Genomic DNA, 23,090 nt, shown 5'->3' on the forward strand with positions numbered 1-23,090 from the left:
CTGAAAAAGTGTGTCCTGGATCTTATTATTTATGTGTGAGTGTGTGTCAACAACTTAGCTTAAAAATGGGGAAAGCAATATCATGCTTTTTTATTAATTAGGTGTTATCTTGATATTCCTATCCAACATGACCCGACGTTGGTGTAGACTTTAGTTCTTTGGGCTTAACAAGATAAGCCCTTTTATCGAAAATGTTTATCATGTATCAACTTTCCTCAATAAATTGTTGCTGCCAAAAGTAATATATCAACAATAAAATTCCCCTGCAGCTGGAAGGTATTTTAAAAAGATTTAACTCTAGGATAACGGCAAACCAAAGGGATTACATTCTAGGTGCTAACAAAATGCTAACAGGGAGAAGAGTGTCAGCATTGAAATGGGAACACTTAAATTCATTGAAGTAGATTTTGAAAGACTGTTGACTAATTAATGCTTTATGAAATAAGGGCATAATAATATAGAAGGCAAAATGGCAAATCAGAAAAGTTAGAGCTCAGTTGCCATGAAAATATAGTAACTGTAATATGATAAATTAAAGCACGACAATTAGAATTAAGACAGAAGCCTAACACTCACATCACATTTTCAATACTCTAGATATGGATTGCTTAAAGGCTAGAAAAATCAGACATAAAAGTTGACCATCTCGGACTTCCGGTGGCGGCGCGGCGCCGAAGACAGCCGTTTCGGGCTGCCCGCTGCTCAGCTGTGTTGTTTTCACCCGAAACAGCGCCGATCAGCTGTTCGGGTGGATTTGAAGCCCCCTCCTCGGGAGAAGAGGAGGGGGTGAGGCCCCAGGTAGGGGCTGAGTTCTCTGGGGCCGCCTGAGCTTAAAGCTTGGGCGGCTGAAGGATTGAACTCCCCCGTAGCCTGGGTTGCTCCCAGCTGTTCAGCGTCTCTGCTCCGGAATTTTTGGAGCAGAGCCAGGCGTTTGCGACCACCCCTGCCAGAAGGAAAGACCCTGGAATAAAAAGGAGCAGGCAGAGCGGTACAGGAGGACAAGGTGAAGAGGACTTTTATTTTTACTCTCTAGCTTAATGGACTTTTTAAACTTAAAGTGAAAGTGCGCAACAAGTGAAAGTAAAAAGATGGCGGCTAAACCTCCCTCAAAAACTCTTCGGAGTGCTGGAACTTCCCCGGTGCAACAGACATTGTTGCAAGCTTTGCTTCCTCCTGCTGCATTGACATCGAAGGATTTACAAGATGCTCTTGAAAAACAAGCCCAGGTAATCTTAGAAACACTGGGTGATAAGTTGGCAAAGGTGGAGGAGAAATTGGAGAAACTGGAGGAGAGGATAGAAGAGAGGATGGAAGAGAAATTCAGTGCGATGAGGGTAGACATTTTGTCTACAGTGGAAAGTGTGGCTGAATGTGTGCAAGGTTTGGATGAAAAAGTGGAAGATATGACTCAAAAGAATGCTATATTAGAAGTAAAGGTACTGGAGAATGAAGATTTAAGAGACAAAATGGACAGAGAATTGAGTATTGTTCAGTATCATCAGATGCAGTATGCTGTTAGAATCAGAGGCTTAAAAGAAAATACCAAAGAAGACCTAAAGCAGCTGATTTCTGAGGCTCTGGAAGCAGTATTGGGTCAGCCAGCATCTGAAATAAAGGGATGTATGGATAAAGTCTTTCGTGTAAACTCATGGATTGCTAGACAGAGAAAGCTACCTAGAGATGTGGTGGTTTATTTTGCAAAGAGAGAAACTAGAGATGAAGTTATTCAAGCCGCCTATGATACTAAAGTAGTGGTTGCTGACCAAGAAGTTTTGGTTTTAAAGGAAATTCCTCCAAAGATTTTAAGGAGAAGGAAGGACTTTGCATTTCTTGTGCAGGAACTTAAGCAACGTGATATAAGGTTCAGATGGGAGATTCCAGTCGGATTGGTGGTGATGCATGAAGGTAAAAGATACCGTCTGGTTACTGTGACACAGGCGCGTGATTTCTACAATAATGTTTTAAAAGCAACCCCACTATCACTTCTGGAAGCTGCAAAGGGATCTGGAGAAGGAAAACCTCAAGAGGCCGAAGATGGACAGACAGAGGAGAATGGTGCTGGAGGGGATCAAATTATAACTTCGTTGGCTCATGCTGGAGAGCAGAGGGTGACGCGTGCTGCTTTAAAACGAGCAAAACAAATAAAAGAACAAGACCAGCAGAAGTTTATGGAACTTTCAAAGCGTACTTACAGCGAGGCAGTGGGAGGAGCGCGGCCCAAAGGAGACAGAGGGGCTATTAAAGATGTGCTCCAACAGCTTCGGGATGACAAGTATGGCGACTAAATTTTTAACCTGGAACGTTAATGGACTAAATTTGCCTCAGAAGAGAAAGAAAGTTTTTCAATATTTAAAAACAATTTAAGATTGATGTTATATGCTTGCAAGAAACACATATTAGGGCTATGGACCAAAAGTATTTATTGAACTCAAGGTTGGGCACGCAATTTGTCGCCTCTGCAATGAATAAGAAAAACGGAGTGGTTGTCTATGTTAAAAGTGCTCTAACAGCGGACTTAATTGAAGCAGATAAGCATGGAAGATACGTTATGATAGATTTGTTGCTAGAAGGCAAAAAAACGCTTTTAGTTGGACTGTATGCTCCTAATCAACAACAACAACAAGCTGACTTTTTTAGTTTACTTCATACAAAGCTTACTCAGTTGGATTACAAATCGTTTATTTTTATGGGGGACTGGAATGGTGTTTTGGATGTACAGATGGATAAGGCTGGTTTTTTTAAGCGTGTTCCGTGTCATGCCAGATTGCCTAAATCTTTTTTTGAAATGAAGGATGATTTGGAACTGCGAGACATTTGGCGTGACACACACCCGCATGAAAAGGATTATACATTTTTTTCTGATAGACATCTTTTCCAGGATTGACTTCATTTTGCTGACTAACGATTTTTTTTCTAGGATTAAGAAGGTAAAGATCTGTGCAAGAGCTATTTCTGACCATAGTCCAGTATGGTTAGAGATCAATAAGGACAATAGAGATAGGCGCTCGTGGCGCGTAAATGAGAACTTGTTTAGAAATCAGAAAAATGTGGAAGAATGTAAACAGCGGATGAAGGATTTTTTTGAAATTAATATGAAAAGGATACTTCTATGGACATGGTTTGGGATGCTAGCAAGGCCTATATGAGAGGGGTGTTGATATATATGAATAATAAACACAGACGTACTTTGGAAGCTAGAAGGAAAGAATTGGAGAATGAAATTAAGGAAAAAGAGAAGGCCTTGATTCTGAATCCATTGGATGTGAAGACTAAGGAGGTTATTAAGCTATTAAGAGGACAATTTGATAAGCTAATGGCTGACCAGGTGGCAACCAATTTGCGGTTTGCCAGGCATAATACTTTTTGCAATGCTAATAAGCCAGGTAGATGGCTAGCTTACAGACTAAGGAAAAAGCAAAGGGCTTCTAATATAGACAAAATTGAACATAAGGGAAAGGTTGTGTTTCAACAGGATCTTATTAAGGAAGCCTTTGTGGATTTTTATTCTAAATTATATGCTAAGGAGAAGATTAATGAAAAAGACATTGATGTATATTTGGAGAATGCTAGCATCCCGGTTCTTACGCAAGTACAAAAAGAGGAGATTAATCAATTGTTTACAGAAGAAGAAATTCTTACAGCAATTAAGGAGTTGAAGGTGGATAAAGCGCCAGGTACGGATGGTCTGACTGCGGCTTACTACAAAAATTTACAATTAGAGTTGATAAAACCGTTAAAGGAATTGTTCCAGACAATTCAGAGAGGGGAAAAGGTGCCTCCGTCTTGGAGAACTGCTTTTATTTCTTTGATTCCGAAGGAAGACCAAGATGTTACTCAAGTAAAAAACTACAGACCGATATCACTTTTAAATACAGATTACAAGATATTTGCTAAGGTGTTGGCTAATAGATTGATGAGGGTTCTGCAACAGGTGATTTATGGGGATCAAACTGGGTTTATTAGTGGTAGGCAAATGAAAAATAACGTGAGGCATATAGTTGATGTGTTGGAAGTTTTGGAAAGGAACAACCAGATCCCTGCGGCGCTAATTTTTTTAGATGCTGAAAAAGCCTTTGATCAATTGAACTGGCAATTTTTGATGAAAGTCTTAGATAAAATGAATTTTGGGGATAAATTTCTGCAACCAATTAGGGCATTATATCAAAAACAAACAGCCCGAATAATAGTTAATAATAGCTTGACAGAAGCATGTAATATTGAGAAGGGTACAAGGCAAGGGTGCCCATTATCGCCTTTGTTATTTGTGTTAACATTGGAGATATTATTGGTAAAAATACGGAACTCGGAAAGAATTAAGGGTATACAAATTAGAGATCAGGATTATAGACTGAGAGCGTTCGCAGACGATCTGGTTGTTACAGTGACCCAGCCGGAGAGCTCTGTTGTGGACCTGATGGAGATAATAATGCAATATGGGAAGCTTTCCCCCAAGCATGTACGGTGGGCACTGTACTTCCGACGATTCCGCTTCACATTGAAGTATGTTCCGGGGGGGGGGAAAACTTCCTGGCGGACGCGCTGTCGCGTATGCCGCAGTTTGAGGGGAAGAGGGAGGACGTTGTACAAGCGCTTGTGCCTACCAAAGGTCCAGTACAGGAGGGGAACACTGCTCTAGCAGCACAGGACGAGTTCTGTGAAGACCTTAGGAAAGCCCTTCAGAGGGACACCTGGCTACAGACCCACCCAGAGCTCGTGACCATGCGTGATGGCTTAGCTTGGCATGGGACCCGAATCTATGTACCAGCCCCTTTACGGGAACGAGTGCTGTATCGGTGTCACGACACCAAGCAAGCTGGACACTATGGGTTTCTGAAGACCCTGCATTTGGCACGTCGGCAGTTTTGGTGGCCACACATGACAAAAACGGTGGAGGACTACGTGCGGCGATGCCACGTTTGTGCTACCACTAAACCTATGGTGGGAAAACCTTTGGGCCTCCTACAGAGAGTGGCCGACCCTACTCGTCCATGGCAGGATATAGCCATGGACTTCATTGTTGAGTTACCCGAAAGTAAGGGCCATAATGTTATTTGGACAGTGGTGGACTTATTTTCTAAGCAGGCCCACTTTATTCCCTGTAAAGGGTTGCCCTCAGCACGTCGATTGGCTTGGCTCTTTGTAACTCATATCTACCGTTTACATGGGGTACCACGCCGTATCATTTCGGACAGGGGAGTACAGTTCACGGCGCGTTTCTGGAAGGAATTTGTTAGATTCATCGGGTCAACCCAAGGACTCAGCACGGCGTACCACCCTAGCACCAATGGCGCAGCGGAACGGGCCAATGCCGCCGTTGAGCGGTATCTACGTTGCTACGTATCGTACCAGCAAACCAACTGGGTGGACCTTTTAGCGTTTGCGGAAGTAGCGTATAACAACGCTGTACATAGCAGTACAGGGTTTTCGCCCTTCAAAGTGGTCATGGGTAACGATTTTGTCCCCATCCCCGAGTGCAGCCCGGGGCACGAAGACCCCTGTCAGCCACAGGAATGGATGAGGCAGATTGAGGAGGCCTGGGGTGCGGCGAAAAAAGCACTGGAGCGGGCTGCGGTAACGTATAGGGAGCAGGCTGATAGGAAACGAAAAGCGTTCGCAGTCCCGAAGGTGGGGGACTTGGTCTACCTGTCTACCAAGTATCTACGTGGCCATGTTCCCTGTAAAAAGTTAGGGCCCAAATACATCGGGCCATTCCGGGTGGTACAGGTGATTAACCCCATAACAGTACGGCTACGACTACCGAAGATCCTGGGCAAACTTCACCCAGTGTTCCACAGTAGCCTACTGAAGCCTGCCACCACAGCCTCAACGGCAGTGGGGGAGGGTGGGCCTGGGCCCACCCATGGCGACCATTATGAAGTCCAAGAGATCCTTGACTCCAGGGTTCGTAGGGGGGGTGTCCAGTACCTAATCAGGTGGAAGGGATATCCTGTGGAGGAAGCGACATGGGTAGGGGACGCAGATGTTCATGCTCCTCGGTTGGTGCGGGCATTTCACCAGTTGCGCCCTGGTAAGCCAAGGGGAGGACGGGGGAACACTGCGGACTGGGTGGACGATTGCTTACCTCTTATGTCTTCCCCTGCAGGAGGGGCCCTGGTAGGAGGGGCGGCATGTCGCGCCCCGTGGGCTCGACGCCCAGCGGCGCCACGGGCGCGACACTCACTGGCGCCGGTTTCACCTGCTCCTGGGGCTCGGGCCGAGAGAACACCCCAACGGCCGCCCGCTTCACCTGCTCCTGGGGCTCGGGCCGGGAGAACGCCCCAACAGCCGCCCGCTTCACCTGCTCCTGGGGCTCGGGCCGAGAGAACGCCCCAACGGCTGTGGCAGCAACGACGGCCTCTTCCCTATGCGCAACCCGGCCCCGCCCTGCCAGCTACGGTGGCCTCGCAGGGTCCTGGGCTCAGCTTCGTCCTGCCGGCTACGGTAGCCTCGCAGGACCATGGGCCCAAACCAGATGGTGAATCGGCCCTTGCAGTGCTGGTGGGCGGGGCCCACGGCAGCGGAGCCCGTTTTCAAAATAAGAGAACTGGGGGCTTGCCAGCCTTGCGAAGGGGGGGCAAGCGGCAGGGTGAAGCTATGTGTGTAACAGGAGGAAAGGTGCCGGGATCAGGGATGGGTGTGGGGGTGGTGACTAGCGGCGACGGGACGAGCGTTCGCGAGGAGACTCACCTGGGAGGTAGAGGGTGCCGGGTGGCGGGGCGTGTCGCAAAGGGAGGTGTTTGGGAGAAACGGGAGTTAAGTAGGGGATGGGCGGAAGTGGGTGCGGCTGGGTGGGGCGTGGGTGTGTATATGCAATGTGTATTTAACAGCGTTGGATGCGGGTAGCAGCCAACGCTGGCTTTGTTCCGTTTGAAGATCATTTGCTTTTGCTTAATAAACCATTTTGGAAACTCAGCTCTCGTCTCGGTTGCTTGAATCTCCTGCTCTCCGGACGAGGTTTGAGATATGCAGGATACTCGTGAAAGAGGTGGTCTTAAAATGCCTAATCTTAAATTATATTATGAAGCTGCTGCGTTAGCAGGTATAAATGATTGGATTAATTTGACACAAGAGAGATTATTAAATCTTGAGGGCCACGATTTGTTGTTTGGCTGGCATGCATATTTGTTGTATGATAAGAAGGTAGATAATGTGTTTAGAGTGCATATTTTAAGACAGGCATTGCTGAGAGTTTGGAAGAAGTATAGACATAAGTTAGACTGTAAGATACCTTTGTGGGCAATTCCAAAACACGCAATAGAAAATATAAATGTTGGTTTTAAACATGATGTGACTACGTATAAGGAGATTTTAAGCTTGGAAAGAAATGTCTGGTGTCTGAAACCATACAGCCTCTTGCGAGATGAGAAGATTGTTCAAACTTGGTTTCAATATATTCAGCTACGGGCCAGGTGGAAAGAAGACCAGAAAACTGGTTTTACAATGACTGATGAAAATCTGATAAAGCAAATTAGAAATCAGGGACCAGCACATATTAAACGGATATATCTTGCATTGATAGAGATTGACTCAGAAACAGAACTTGTTAAGGATTGTATGATAAAATGGGCCCAAAACATCCAAGAAGTTATTACAATGGACACGTGGGAAAAGATTTGGGTGAGGAACGTAAAATTTACACAAGCTCAAAATTTAAGAGAGAACTTTTATAAAATGTTTTATAGATGGCATCTAGATCCTAAAAAGCTTGCAAGTATGTACCCGAATTATCAGCCAAAATGCTGGAGGTGTGGCGATGAAGATGCAACATATTTTCACATATGGTGGACTTGCAAAAAGGTTAAGGCCTTTTGGATAAAAATTTGGTGGAATATGCGGAAGATTTTCAAGCAAAGGATAAAGTTTTGTCCGCAACTCTTTTTGTTGGGAATAATTACAGATGCTACGGTTGTGGACACTAAGTTGATGTTGAATTTAATTACGGCAGCAAGACTCTTAATAGGTCAGTATTGGAAGAAGGAGGAACTGCCGACCATAGAAGAATGGACTTTAAAGGTTTCTGACCTGGCAGAGATGGCAAAGATTTCGGCTTATTTGAAAGATCACTCGCAAGAACGTTATATCATGGAATGGAGAAAATGGATTGAGTATATCCAGAACAAATATAGGACTAAAAAGTTTCATGTAGCATTTGAATAAGTCTTCCTTTTCTTTTTCTTTTTTCCCTTTTTTTCTATATATATTTAATATTAATAGTGTTTGTATTATCCTATATGAGCCAGAGAGTGATAGATTTTAGAGTTTATGGTTGTTAGCATATGGATGTTTTTGATCGTTTTTTTTTTTTGTTTTTATACCTTGTACTTAGCTCTGGGAAGTCGGGGGGGGGAGGGGGAGAGGGGTAGGGAGGGAGGGAGAAGGGAGGGGGAGGGGGGACTGTTAAAGATAAAATGTATGTTAAAACTTTTCAATTAAAAAAAAAAGTTGACCATCTCAATTGCTGTAAACTGGAATCTCAAAAAGATGGCAGTCAAAACCCTTTATGCTGCTTCCTGATGTCCTGATTATAACTGTAACCCATGCCTGCAATGTAAATAGCCAAAAGATCTATTCAAAAACACTGGTAATATAAATGGCAAGGGACTGGATTTATTAGATTCCAGTTTAAGTGCACAAAATTAGAGCATCCATCCCTCCCTCCGTGTTAGCATCCCAAAATGAATTGGGTTCCTTACTTTCAAGGAAAATATTGATCAATAAACTATTGTGTCACATTTCGGTATTTCCCCGCACTGCCAAAGAGCAAATTATTTTGAGATGTAATCAGTGCATCATATAGCAATTCAGTAACAAACATGTTTTATGCCAGTTTGGTCTGGGGGTTCAAGCACCAGGCTAGTAACCAGGAGACAGTGAGTTCTAGTCCTGCCTTAGGCATGAAAAAACAGCTGGGTGATTTTGGGCCAATCATTCACTCTCCGCCCAATCCACCTCACAGGATGATTGTTGTGGGGAAAATATGAGGAGGAAAAACACTGTTATGTTTACTGCCTTGAGTTATTTATAAAAGTAATAAAGGTGGGGTAAAAATGACTAAAATATTGCCAACGTGTAAAACTTTAAATTCCAGTCAGAAAACCTTTCTGATCAGCAGCCAGTTATTCAAACATTAGTTTGACAAGCACCAGGATTAGAGACAAATTCACCCCAATTTGTCAGAGTGTGGCAAGCCTTATTTTACAGCCCTCCTTCTTTTGACCTCTTATCTCTCAATTGCTACTTCTGGGGGGGGGTATCAAATGAAACCCTTTGAAAGTCAAAATTCACCCAGATGTCCCCAGCTAACACTCTGTGTAACGTGACCCTTTCTAATACACTGCTTTCCCCCTGTGGCAATGACAAGGGTACAAAGGAAACAATTTTTGGAGTGATTTTTCTTATCTCAGGAGAGCCAAGGAATGTCCCTCGGGTAAAATTGAAGACAAACATTAATTAAACCCCATTTCTTATTAACAGTCACATAAGCTTCAACAGACTTACCTTCACCCACTTTTATGTAAACATTCCTGGATATTTTAAATTCAGTGAAGGACGTTACTGCTCCGTATTCCTTTTCAGCCCACTCTAACAGATGCTTATTTCCTTGAGGAAGGGGTTTCTCTTCTCTCTTTGCTGTCAGGGAGAAGTCCTCCTTCACAAACTGCACCGTGGAGCCTGCTGAAACCTGAGGAGATTGGAAGCCATATTTAATGTGACAAAGTCACCTGCTACCAAACGATTGTCTCTTCAAAAAAAAAAAAACAACTTACCAACTGTAAAATCATGACATTAAAACTGTGGCACCGTCTCCACTACCTGCTAAATAAACTAGATTGCAAACATTTGGACAACCCAAGTCACTTTAAATAGAATTATCGCACCAAAAACATGGATTTCAATTCTTCTCAATTAGCTATCAATGAAAGATTCAGTGTGGATAAGAAGGTATTTACCTTCTAGAAAGAATACATAGAAAACATGCATAAGAATTTGGTCCCAAACGCTAGGTATTTCTTAACAAGATCTTTTGTATTGTATCCCAATAAATAGCAAAAAAAACCAAGCATTACATACCGTAATTAGGAAAATAACAACAAAAAAGCTGACTCTTTTGGGGGACACCTGTAACTCTACTTTAAAGAAAAACAGCCTATGACGGCCTTCTTCAAGCTGTCACTTCCCAGCTCTGGTAGGACACCTCTCAGAACCCCAATAAACAATAGCTGAAAATGTTAGGTCCTGTAATTCCAGCATAACTTGATTCACACAAAATAGTCTAATAAAGATTAGGGGAACCCTTGTTAATGGGCGACTCCATTATTCACTGAACCCCCATGTTGTACTGCATATGAAGACAAACGCTGATTTAATACTGGGCTCCTGTTCGCTACACAAGAAAACAGAACATGGCTTTTTTTCCGGTTTCATTTTGGTGAATGGATAAAATTCACTCAGATATACATGTAATAACTGTATTGCATGAAATATGGGCTTATTAAGGATACGCTATTATACACCATTTTTCTATATTCCCATCTTTCTTCCTTTTAAATATATAATTTTATTAAAATTATAATATAAAATACAAATGAAAACAAGATAATAGAGAAGTGGGGGAACAGAAAAGAAGGGGAAAGAGAAGTGGGGGGCAAGGGGAAAAAAAGAAAGAAAAAAGCATTCAGTTCCAACTATTTTCAGCTCAGTAGAATAAAAATAATAAAACATAGCCTTATTTTTTTACCTTTACATGCTTAATATATACTAGCCATTTCCATAATAACAAACATATCTAACCAGAAATCCCATTTTATTTATTTTTTCTTCCCTAAGTACAAAGTTACTGAGTAGAAACAAAAGTGGATATATGCTTTTCTTTAATGAAACTAGTCAATTTGGCCACCTTTCTATATTGCATTTAAGGTATCATTCCACTGCTTCATTGTCATTTATGACCTCCAAGTTCACAAGAAGTTCTAAAGCAACTGAAACATTCAAGTCCGTCTGTCGGAAACAACATTAGAGGATATGAAGTCAACCAACACAGGAAGCTGCCTTACACTGAATTAGAGGACTATCAGTCCATTGATGGGGAAAAAAAATCTTTCTGAGGCAGCAAAGCAGGCATTGTGCAATGAAAGTTGGTGTATTCAAGGCCAATCTGATACAAAAACGGCTTTCATACTGTATATAGGCCCAAGCAAGCTAACTCATGCAATGAAATAAAATCCTGAGCCACAATAGCATTTGCAAAGGGGACTGTACTGATCCTGCAAGAAAGAACTTTCTTACTCTTAAAACTGATCTTTGAAAAGTCAGTCAAAGATAGTAGAAAACATTTAAGCTACTATGGAGCAGTTCGTGTAATATCAAATCAATCTCAAAGCTTCTTAAGTGGGAGAGACAGATCACAGAGAAATGTTTCTATGGCATGTGCTTAAGGTTAATGGAATTTGATCTTTTGGATCACTACCACTGCTAGCCAGCGTCATTTAGGTAAATCTTAGATGGTATGAACTGGGTGGACTAACCGCTTAGCTAAACCAGGAAGTGAAATGATCCCAAAGTACTGGAAACTAATACATCCTGGAAAACTGCCTAACCCTTGACAATTACTTTCATGGGCTTATGTATGGGAGCCAAAAAAATCAACATCAGAATCCTCATTAGCACTGCATTTAATAGTTATGGATATCAATGAACAGTACAAGTCATGTACACTATTTTAAAACAGATGTCAGCAGCACAGGTGTTCTTAATCAAATTACATCCTATCTTGGAGGGATAAAAATTGGAAAATTGATAACTTGTCTTTCATGTTGTCATAGAATAGAGGATTGCATCATAGGAAACTTATTCCGGTGGGAACGAAGGAAAGGATCTGTTTGAGAAATGCCCACAGCAACAGAGTGAAATAGAGTAATGTGATTATTTCCATAGAACACTTTTTTTCTAAAATACTGTGACCAATGACTTGTCATGGTGATTTTGAACATCACCCAGACTCAATAGAGCTTTGTTTCAAACAATAACATGTTGCAAATAGATATGAAGACACTTTTGCATGACTAAGTGGAAGCATACGTATATTCTTAAACAGTGACTCTGGGCAGGGTACATAGTAGTAATCAAGAATTTATAAAAAGGTCTCAGGGATCACCAGGAGTCCTTAGACCATGGCAAGACCATGTCTCTCAATCTGGAGGTCTTTGATTAGGCAAAGTCCACCAGCATTGAGCCCTGATTATCAGAACCCAGATGAGATGGGTGGGACGTATTATCAGAATGGATGACTGCCATATGTCTTACCAATTGGTCTACTCTATATAGTATACTGGAGTCTAGGAAAAGACCTCGAGGTTGACCACCCAAGTGCTATAGAGATACTGTGAAAGAAACCCTGTGCTACTGTGATGTTCAGGCAAAGCAACTAGAAGCTGCAGCTGGTAATAGAACCTGCCGGCTGATCCTAGGCTATAAAGGTGCCATCAAAAACTAATAGAAAATAATGAGCAGTATCACATAATAACAGGCCAGATACTACAACATACTTCCAGTGCTTCCATTGTGCTAGATCTGTGGTTCCAGACAGGGACCGCAGAGCCACCTCCATGTCCACAAAAGAATTGCACAATCAACTGTCTTCTTTGAACCTGAAGGACAACCACATATCTTATAAAAGGGAGTGTCTGCTGGAGGGATATAGTATATCCAGACTAGTCAAGACACAACCTTTAAAACAAGAGTGTATTTAGGTCGAGAAAATCACAACGAGCAATATAACAACAATAATAATAATAAGTTGGAAGGGACCTTGGAAGTCATCTAGTCCAACCCCCTGCTCAGGCAGGAAACCCTATACCATTTCAGGCAAATGGCTGTCCAGTCTTCTCTTAAAAACTTCCAGTGTTGGAGCATTCACCACTTCTAGAGGCAGGTTGTTCCACTGGTTAATTGTTCTAACTGTCAGGAAGTTTCTCCTTAGTTCTAGGTCGCTTCTCTCCTTGACTAGTTTCCATCCATTGCTTCTTGCTTCATTCACTCTCTCTTTACTAAATTATATTTTAAAAATACAAATTAAATCTGCTTCAGGTCTCAATGAGCTTTTTTGATGGTCAAGTGACCACATTTCATTTAAAAAAAAGAAATTATACTCATTGCAGTGGTTCATATATAAATTTTACTAGAAGACTATAAAAGAATAATCAGATTTGTATAAAAGGGGAGCCCCAAATGTCATTAATCTACATTTCAGCAAACTTTAATCTGTCCATTCATCACCTGATAGTCTCAAGACATCTTCTTTACGTTTGGCAATGTGCAGTATTAATAAAACAAATCTCAATTTAACAAGGGATGCTTGTAACTGGTGCAGTAACTGGGATATGGAATATTTTTAATTGAAGTTACTAGATTATTTTTGAGGGAGCAAAAATATTTACTCTCAATTCACACATTGTGCTGTGCTAGTTTGCAATGCACCATAGCAAACTCCTGGACTTACCTTGTGCCTTTTTTTCCCATATATAAAAAATATGCCACTGCATGTGGATGCGCATTCATATGCATGCAGAAATACTGTACTTCTACATAAACCATAACAATCAGCTTTATTTTTAAAGTGTGAGGGCTTGATTGATTGTGTGAGGCAATATCCTGCATCCGTTCAGTTTTGATTCTTATTTTTCATGTTTTCATAGCTCGCCCTATATAAGGCCTCTTCCATTGCAAAAATGGAGAGGGGAAACTGATGCATATAAGTTTATCCCACATCTTCATTTCTGTTGTTCTGGCAATGTTTTAAGAAGACGTTAACATGAATAGAGAGCTGAATCATGGGCTAATCTCAGGTTGGAGCCAGGAACCTCCACTCCTCATCCTCAGAAATAAAGCAAAGAACCAAAGTGCAGGATACAGCAAAATCTTATGCTAAAACAGGAAAACTGTTTTAAAGCCCTTCCTGTTAAAAACAACGAGTATCCAATCAATGCTGCCTGAGAACCCTTTATTATCTAGAAAGTTATTTGAATCTTCAGCCCTGATAGTTTGCTAGTCTTCAGACAAAATAACATCAAGCAGTCTGAAGGAAACTAATTAATGAGCCAATCATCTATTCAAAGCCTTTAGATTTTGCAAGATTTCTGAAGTCTTAGACCAACAGCATAAATGCATCAAAAAAAAGCCATACTTCAGTGCGTAGGCTAAGTATATGCTCCTCTCATGTGACCCCATCAAAATAAAACAACCACACTGCCCTTCTAAGGCTATGAAATGGGGGAAAAAGTCACTGTCTGGTCAGTCAACACATTGCTACGCTGCAGTTTCCAACTTTTGAATAAAATAATTAATTCTAATTAAGCTTTAACATGACTGCCTAATTTACAAATAAAGTCTGGAATCAAGTGACAGAGGCAAGAGCAAAGAAGGCTTCTGCTGTGCCTGCCAGGTCTCAAAAGTTTTACTATGAGGGCTTAAGGCTACATTAAATGAGCCAAGCATGTTATTTTCTTTGGATTGTGTTCAAGAAACTCTTCCAGAGAGGGAAAGAAAAGGCAGCCGTCACTTGGGTTTCACTACTTTTCATCAGACATTAACTGCTTCCTCAATAGAACTGATGTCTTCCAGAAGAGTTAGGGCTGCTCTGGAAATCTCCAGGATGTGAAAGTACATCTAGCTTGAGAAGGTAACTTTTGAGGCTAGCAACTGGACTTGCCTGAAATGGCATGAAGGACATAGGGCTGGGCTACATCCCCATACACAAAGCACCACACTGAATGGAGAGAAAGACCTGTGGGAACTGGGTAATCCCACAGGTCTCCAAGACGAGCACTTTTATGACCAATATAGATAAATGTATTTGATCATTCCCTGTTGAGTTGTGGGTTTTCACTCCAGAACAACCACTGAAAGTTGATTCATTAAGAATTAAGGAACTGACTCAGAAAGATTTGCACTATTTGTGTGTAGGGGTCTGTGTGTGTGTGTGTGTGTGTGTGTGTGTGTGCGTGCGTGCGTGTGCGCATGTATGTTTGTGGGTGGGTGAGTAGGTAGGCTTTGAGACCTGGACAAGTTACCACAGCTTTCTTGGCAAGAAGTAGTCTGCCATTGCCTTCTTCCTGGGGCTGAGAAACAGGAACTGATCCAAGGTCACCCAGCTGCCTTCATATGTAAGGCAGGGCTAGAACTCCCAGGTATTAACCTGGTGTCTTAATCACTATGTCAAACTGGCACTCTTGCAACACTATAAAAAAATAGTAATTCCTTTTCTGAATGATGGGTGTAGCCCGCCTGAACTTTGTTGAGTTTTCATTCTGAAGCCGGATGTACAGGAATCACTATAATGACTATGTCAGCAGTTATTTCCCTCACTTATTCCCAGTACTTAGTTCCTCTTTGTGGCAAATAAACTCTTTGTCCATTGCTTGTCTGACAGAGCAGAGGAAAATATCCTAACTAATATCCCATATTAGTTAATGTCCCTCTAATTATTTGCAATATACCTCATCAGTATGTGTTTATGTGTAAGCATGTAACTGCTGCAAACAAAGGCTAATAATCTATGGACAAAGGGAATGATGCTTGCTAACTGGAACACTAATTTGTCTAGTTCCACAAGACCCCAAGTTGTCTATAAAATAAATCAGAAAGTTATGCACACTATTTGTCGGAAGATTACTTGCCCAGCCAACTGGCTAGCTAACAACTCCGCTGCCAATGCCTATAGTTATGAAATGTCTGCCTATCACTGTGACAAACTTCACCTGTCACCACTTGGCCTTCATTTTTATAAACAAGCATGTAATGAAGCTAAGAAATGCAACTATCCACAACTATTGTGAACTTTATATGCAGGGAGCGCTATATAAGGGTCTGTTCCAACATATTCTCCGGTCTTTTGCAGTGACCTTGTTCACTCTTCTCAGAACAATGACTTGGCATAGGGCACTTTTCCTTCCCAAACAAGGCATTCTGACTACGATGAGAAATTATCTTAATCCTAAAACTTGGGCTAGTTTTTAAAAATATTCATCCTTTGGGAAGAATGAAATCCCTTAAGTAAGATTAACCCTGAACTTTAATCCTGCTGTTTTCTCTACCCCAAATAGTCTCCTGATTTGGTCCTTAGAGGACCACACACATATCCCACCTAGAAAGCTGGCCTTCAGATGAAATCTCCCCAGTGACCATGATTTGAAAGGAAAACTGAAGTCTGAAATATTTTACCCTTTTCACCTAGGTCCTAGTGAAACCCCAAGGACGTCTCCGTGGTCATGTGGCCGGCATGACTAGACGCCAAAGGCACACAGAACACTGTTACCTTCCCACCGTAGTGGTCCCTATTTTTCTACTTGCATTTTTATGTGCTTTCGAACTGCTAGGTTGGCAGAAGCTGGGATGAGTAACAGGTGCTCACTCTGTTACACGGCACTCGGGATTCGACCCGCCAAACTGCCGACCTTCTGATCGACAAGCTCAGCGTCCTAACCCACTGAGCCATCGCGTCCCACACATAGGTATACATACCTATATAATATTCTTTACACCTCTTATCTTGAGTTCAATTCTTAATTATGTTGAATTAATTATTCTAAGTGGTTTTTATAAAATGCACGGAGACGGCATTGGTCGCTCTGGTGAATGATCTCTGGAGGGCTCGGGACAGGGGATATTCCTCTGTCCTAGTCCTATTAGACCTCTCAGCGGCTTTCGATACCATCGACCATGGTATCCTGCTGCGGCATCTCAGGGGATTGGGAGTGGGAGGCACGGTTTTTCAGTGGTTCTCCTCCTATCTCCTGGGACATTTGCAGTCGGTATTGGCAGGGGGGCAGAGGTCGACCTAGAGGCCTCTCGCTTGTGGAGTCCCTCAGGGGTCGGTCCTCTCGCCTCTCCTGTTCAACATCTACATGAAACCGCTGGGTGAGATCATTCGTGGTTTTGGAGTTGGGTATCATCAGTATGCCGATGATACCCAGCTTTTTATTTTGACCCCAAACCACCCCAGTGATGCCCTCGACATGATGTCCCGTTGCCTGGAGGCGGTTCGGGTCTGGATGGGGAGGAACAGGCTTCGACTCAACCCTGACAAGACTGAGTGGCTGTGCGTACCGGCATCTCGGGATATTCAGGATATCCCATCTCTTTCTATGGGGGATGAGTTATTACCCCCCGTAGATAGGGCTCGCAACTTGGGAGTCCTAGACTCACAGCTTTCTTTAGAAGATCATATAGTAACTGTGACTTGGGGGGCCTTCGCCCAGGTTCGCCTGGTGCGCCAGTTGTGGCCCTATCTAGACCGGGATGCCTTGCGTACGGTCACTCATGTGCTTGTGACCTCTCGTTTGGACTACTGCAATGCTCTCTACATGGGGCTGCCCTTGAGGACCACTCGGAGGCTCCAACTGGTACAGAATGCAGCCGCGAGAGTTGTGTTGGGAGTTTCCCGATACTCCCATGTTACACCTCTGCTCCGCGAGCTGCATTGGCTTCCAGTTGTCTTCCAGGTGAGATTCAAGGTGCTGGTAATGACCTACAAAGCCCTACATGGCATGGGTCCGGAATACCTTAGGGAGCACCTGCGGCCGGCATCAACTTCCCTCCGCCCAGTACGCTCCCACAGAGAGGGCCTCCTCAGGGTGCCACCGGTCAAAGAATGCCGACTGGTGACTGTGGGCGCGCCGGATTTATGGAACCATCTTCCGGTTGAGCTCCGGATGGCGCCCGACCTTCGCTCCTTCCGGCGCAATCTAAAGTCTTATTTGTTCGAACAAGCTGGCCTGGCCTGATGGGATGGGGTCGGGTTTTATTACTGTTCAATGTATTTTAACCTATTGTTATAGTTCTTGGGCACCTTGTTTAATCTCTTTTAATTTTTGTATTTTTGTCTTTTAACATGTATTGCCCTGTTCACCGCCCTGAGTCCTTCGGGAGAAGGGCAGTATACAAATAAGCTTGTAAGCCGCCCTGAGTCTTCGGAGAAGGGCGGGATAGAAATGGAATTAAAATAAAATAAAATAAAATATTATTATTATTAAAATGTTTTCATCACTAGTTTTGTTGTACGCTGCTTGGAGTCATCATGTGTGAAATGGGTGGCCATACAAAGTTGATAAATACAGGTAGTCCTTGATTTGCAACAGTTCATTCAGTGCCCCTTCAAAGCTACAATGGCACTGGAAGAGTGACTTATGATGATTTGTCACACTTACGACCACTGCAGCATCCCCATGGTCACGTGATCAAAATTCAGATGCTTGGCAATTGGCTCATATTTATGACGGTTGCAGTGTCTCCCAGGGCTGTGTGATCAACCTTTGCGATCTTCTGACAAGCAAAGTCATTGGGGAAGCTAGATTCACTTAACAAACCTGTTACTAACTTATTAACTGCAGTGATTCACTCAACAACTGTAGCAAGAAAGGTTGCAAAATAGGACAAAACTCACTTAAAAATGTCTCACTTAGCAGCCAAAATTGTGGGTCAATTGTAAGTTGACGACTACCTGTAAAGTATCTGACAAGCTGAAGAACCAACAGAACCAGTGGTTTGGACCGAATATGATTCCCAATAGTTTCTTACTGCAGATCTGACCATCTGCATTGGCAAATCACCAATATGTACAAACTGCCAGACTGACGTTCTGCTGTATGTTAGGCCTGCAAAGCACTTTACTATGTGCTGAAACACCCCAGATGAAGACACCAAGTACACAGCACAAACCATTTGCTTTGAATCCCAGTCTGGATTATAAATGAAATGTTTTAGCCTTGTTCTTGTCCTTGATTCAGGTCATGGCCTGTTCCTCATCAAGTTAAAACATGCCATATGTTGAATTCTGTACACTATTTGTCTTTTGCATGCCTTACAGCCTCTATTAGCCAGTGATCATCATTTGTGCATAATTTAGGATTAAAAGTTTATGTCAATCTAAATCCTATCATTTGGAGGGGCAAATGGCTGCTTTCAGTGGGGGAGGGGGGGGCTGATTGGAAGTATTTACATCTCCATCACAAACAATATATGGCTACCACAAACACCTGCATATGGTTAATAATTACATCTTGTAAAATAGCAACCGTAAAGAGGTAGCATGGGTTTGGGTAATTAACTTACAAAATCCTAATTCAGTGAATTAGAAAAGGGGTCACCCAGACAAGTCGGATCTCATCAGGCAGATCAGTGGGAAAGATAACGTCCAATAAAACTACCGTTCCACTTTCATTCAAGAATGACTAATCTCGGAGTGGGAGTGGAGATCTTTCTTATCAGAAAGCATTCTAATCTCTCTGTTAAGTGTTGAAGGGAATGAAAAAGTTATTCAGGGCACTTTCTAGGGAATTAACACCTTTCACTTATTGAATTTTACACAATTTGGAGTTTTTCCCCTTTCTTTTACAACTGACATCATTTGTTTTGTGGTGAGCAGAATAGGTACACCTATTAAGGCAGCAGAGGGGAAGAAAAGGGTACTCAAATAGAAACACTCATCAAGCTGGTTAGTCCATGATCAAATGACCTCTGGCCACCAGATTTAATGGTGTCTACCCTTCGTGTTTGAAGCCTTTGAACTATGGTGCTGGAGAAGACTCCTGCGAGTCCCTTGGACTGCAAGGCAATCAAACCGGTCAGTCCTAGAGGAGATCAACCCTGACTGCTCTTTAGAAGGCCAGATCCTGAAGTTGAAACTCAAATACTTTGGCCACCTAATGAGAAGGAAGGAGTCACTGGAGAAGAGCCTAATGCTGGGAAAGATTGAGGGCAAGAGAAGAAGGGGACGACAGAGAATGAGGTGGCTGGATGGAGTCACTGAAGCAGTAGGCGTGAGCTTAAATGGACTCCAGAAGATGGTAGAGGACAGGAAGGCCTGGAAGAACATTGTCCATAGGGTCGCGATGGGTCGGACACGACTTCGCAACTAACAACAACACCCTTCGTGTTTAATATGTAGACATTATTTTTATGAGATTATAAACATTCATTCTGTCCATGAATACATTATCTGTCAAAAGCCTTTCCCTTGAAACATGCAGAGTTTTGATAAATAAGTGACTAAAATAGAATTATAGTCCTATTCTTTATCTTTATCTTTATTAGACTTATATACCGCCCTTCTCCCATAGGACTCAGGGCGGTTCACAAGGTTTTTTTAAAATAACAATACAAAAATTACAAATATTAAGAACAGTTAAAATAATTACATTTAGACCTTGAATAAATATAAAACCCCAATTAAAATCCAATTGAAACCCCAATTAATACTCTCAGTCCAGGCCAGAAAGCTCAAAGAGCCAGGTCTTCAGGTCCCGGCGGAATGAGCGAAGGTCAGGGGCAGTCCTAAGCTCTACGGGCAGCTGGTTCCAAAGGGCAGGCGCACCCACAGAGAAGGCCCTCCCCCTGGGTGTTATCCGCCGGTGATCTTTTACCGGCGGTACCCTGAGAAGACCCTCCCTGTGGGAGCGCACAGGATGAAGGGAGCTTGATGCCGGCAGCAGGTGTTCCCTCAGATATCCCAGACCCAAGCCATTTAGGGCTTTATAGGTCATCACCAGCACCTTGAATCTCACCCGGAGGGCAACCGGGAGCCAATGCAGCTCGTGGAGCAGAGGTGTTACATGGGAGTATCGGGAAACCCCCATCACAACCCGCGCGGCTGCATTCTGCACCAGCTGAAGCCTCCGAGTGGTCCTCAAAGGCAGCCCCATGTAGAGAGCGTTGCAGTAGTCCAATCGGGAGGTCACGAGCTCATGAGTGACTGTGCGCAGGGCATCTCGGTCCAGGTAGGGCCGCAACTGGCACACCAGGCGAACCTGGGCAAAGGCCCCCCTGGTCACGGCTCCTATATGGTCTTCAAAACTGAGCCGCGAATCCAGGAGGATGCCCAAGTTGCGAGCCCTATCGACGGGAGGTAACACCTCACCCCCAAATCATTAAAAGTGGAATGGACTGGTTAGTCCGAGATGCTGGTATGCACAGCCACTCAGTCTATTCTATTCTATTCTATTCTATTCTATTCTATTCTATTCTATTCTATTCTATTCTATTCTATTCTATTCTATTCTATTCTATTCTATTCTATTCTATTCTATTCTCATTAATACGGACAAAACAAGGTATGGCCTGGCAGTTTCAGTTGTTATTAGATATTTCGATTCTGCCAATCCATTTTATACCTTGATATTGAATTTCCATTTTTTATCCCATTTGTTTTGGCGTTACTAGAATTCAACAAACATTTCTCTTCCTTTCTTTTGGTATGGAATGTCACTTCAATTTCATTTGTAATGCAGCAGAAGAAAAAACTAAAAGTTTGCATAAGTGCCAAACATATTTTTAAAAGCAAGCTAATCTTTGCTTCTTAAGATATACTGAAATAAAGCATGTTTTAAGTGGCATTTAATATATCTTTGCTGAAAGGAAAAGATTTTTTAAGCAGATGGAACAAGAGAGGGAAGTTTTTTTTTCTTCATGTTAACAGGGCCTCAGTTACATCACTGTCTTCGGGATGGGATTTTGCCAAAACATTTATTTGAGGTCATACTGCAATGCATATGCTTCTTATGAAAGAAGAAACAATTATTTAAACTTAAATCCCTGAGGAAGAAAAAAGGAAATATGCACTTTATGCATCCCTTATCAACAATGATCGGTGGTTCCCACTTATTATTAACTTAAGCTTTCTGAAACAGAGCTTTTAATACAATGAATCGAACAACAGCTTTTAATACAATCAAGCATGCAAGCATTCTCCAAATTGTCAGTTTGGAGAATACAAAGCCTACTTTAAAGGTGCTTAGGACATTGCAACTATTTCAAATGGGAAATGGAAGCATTTGTCAAACAATGGTTTTCAGACTCAAACATGTTAAGTAACGTCAGCTGTATCTTCATTGAGGTAGACATGAGAAAATATACTAATTTTGTGATCTATTCATTTTTTACATCTAAATTGTTCAATTTTTCATCAATAGTTTAGCCTTTTTTTTCACAGAATGTGAGTTAATCAGAAAAAACAAAAAATGGGAAAGGTTCCACGAACAGATTATTTCCCAGTTGATAGGATGGGTGGGAATGGGTTTTGTCTGTATTTTAGTGTGTAGCAATAGCAATAGCAATGAGACTTATATACCGCTTTACAGTTATTTACAGCCCTCTCTGAGCGGTTTACAGAGTCAACACATTGCCCCCAACAATCTGGGTCTTCATTTCAACAACCTCAGAAGGATGGAAGGCTGAGTCAACCTTGAGCCGGTGACAATCAAACCGCTGACAATACTGCATTCCAACCATTGCTCCACCATGGCTCTTATTGTATTGGAAGTAAATACGGAAGCTTTTCCAAATATTCTTTAGTTTAAGGAAGTAATCATTAGAGTTGTTTGAGAGCTGAGTAAGGATTCGATTATGGATTTTAATGTTAATGTAATGTTAAGCTTTTAACACCTATTTTGACCAATATATTGCAGCTCTTTCTGCTATTGCACACTAATTATTGAACATACCGTATTGTTCGAAGTCGCCAAGTCATGACAATATTTAATTCTTAATTAAACCACTTTGCTATAGTGAAAATAAGACAGGATTCATCATCCTCTTTCTCTCTCCTTTTTAATCTGGTTGAATACTTTAACATAATTGCATGGGAAAGCCAGAGTAAACAATTCAGCTCCAAGCAGATGATGAGTTATGTTTTATGTTGTAGATAAATTAGAATGTTTTATTCCTAATTTCAGTTCATTAGTATTGAGTCAGATATCTGCTAGAGTTCATACCACTAGTTCACAAAAAATGATTCTTACAATTACAAGGATTAGGGTTTTAGAATATATCGCATTCTTTATTTATCTTGGTGTAAGTATATCCAGGAACCTTTCAGAACTGGTAAATTGGAATGTAGCCCTTGCTTTGGTACACATACAAGAAAGTCTATAGTTTCTTTGACTGTTTAGGAAAACATAAATGTGATCAAGAAGACTACAAGCTCCCCAGCACTGCTTTGAACCATGAACAATGTTTGCATTTAATTTAACTTTCAGGAAAATCTGTAAATAGTTCTTTACTTGAAGGTTTTGTGAGAGGCCAGTTGCCATTGTTCACAG

At 42.1% G+C, this 23,090-nt stretch overlaps 1 protein-coding gene across 1 annotated transcript in view; it reads right to left on the reverse strand.

Annotated features, from left to right (window-relative positions):
• TGFBR3 (transforming growth factor beta receptor 3) overlaps nt 1-23,090 on the reverse strand; it is an 80,108-nt gene that overhangs the window by 43,567 nt on the left and 13,451 nt on the right. The window contains exon 2 of the mRNA XM_083359323.1: nt 9,499-9,682. Coding sequence (XP_083215449.1) covers nt 9,499-9,682 — 184 coding nt within the window. The remainder of the gene's footprint in view (nt 1-9,498; nt 9,683-23,090) is intronic.

The sequence above is a fragment of the Vipera ursinii genome, assembly GCF_947247035.1.
Source record: "Vipera ursinii genome assembly, chromosome: 3".
In the NCBI taxonomy this organism is placed as follows: Eukaryota; Metazoa; Chordata; class Lepidosauria; order Squamata; family Viperidae; genus Vipera; species Vipera ursinii.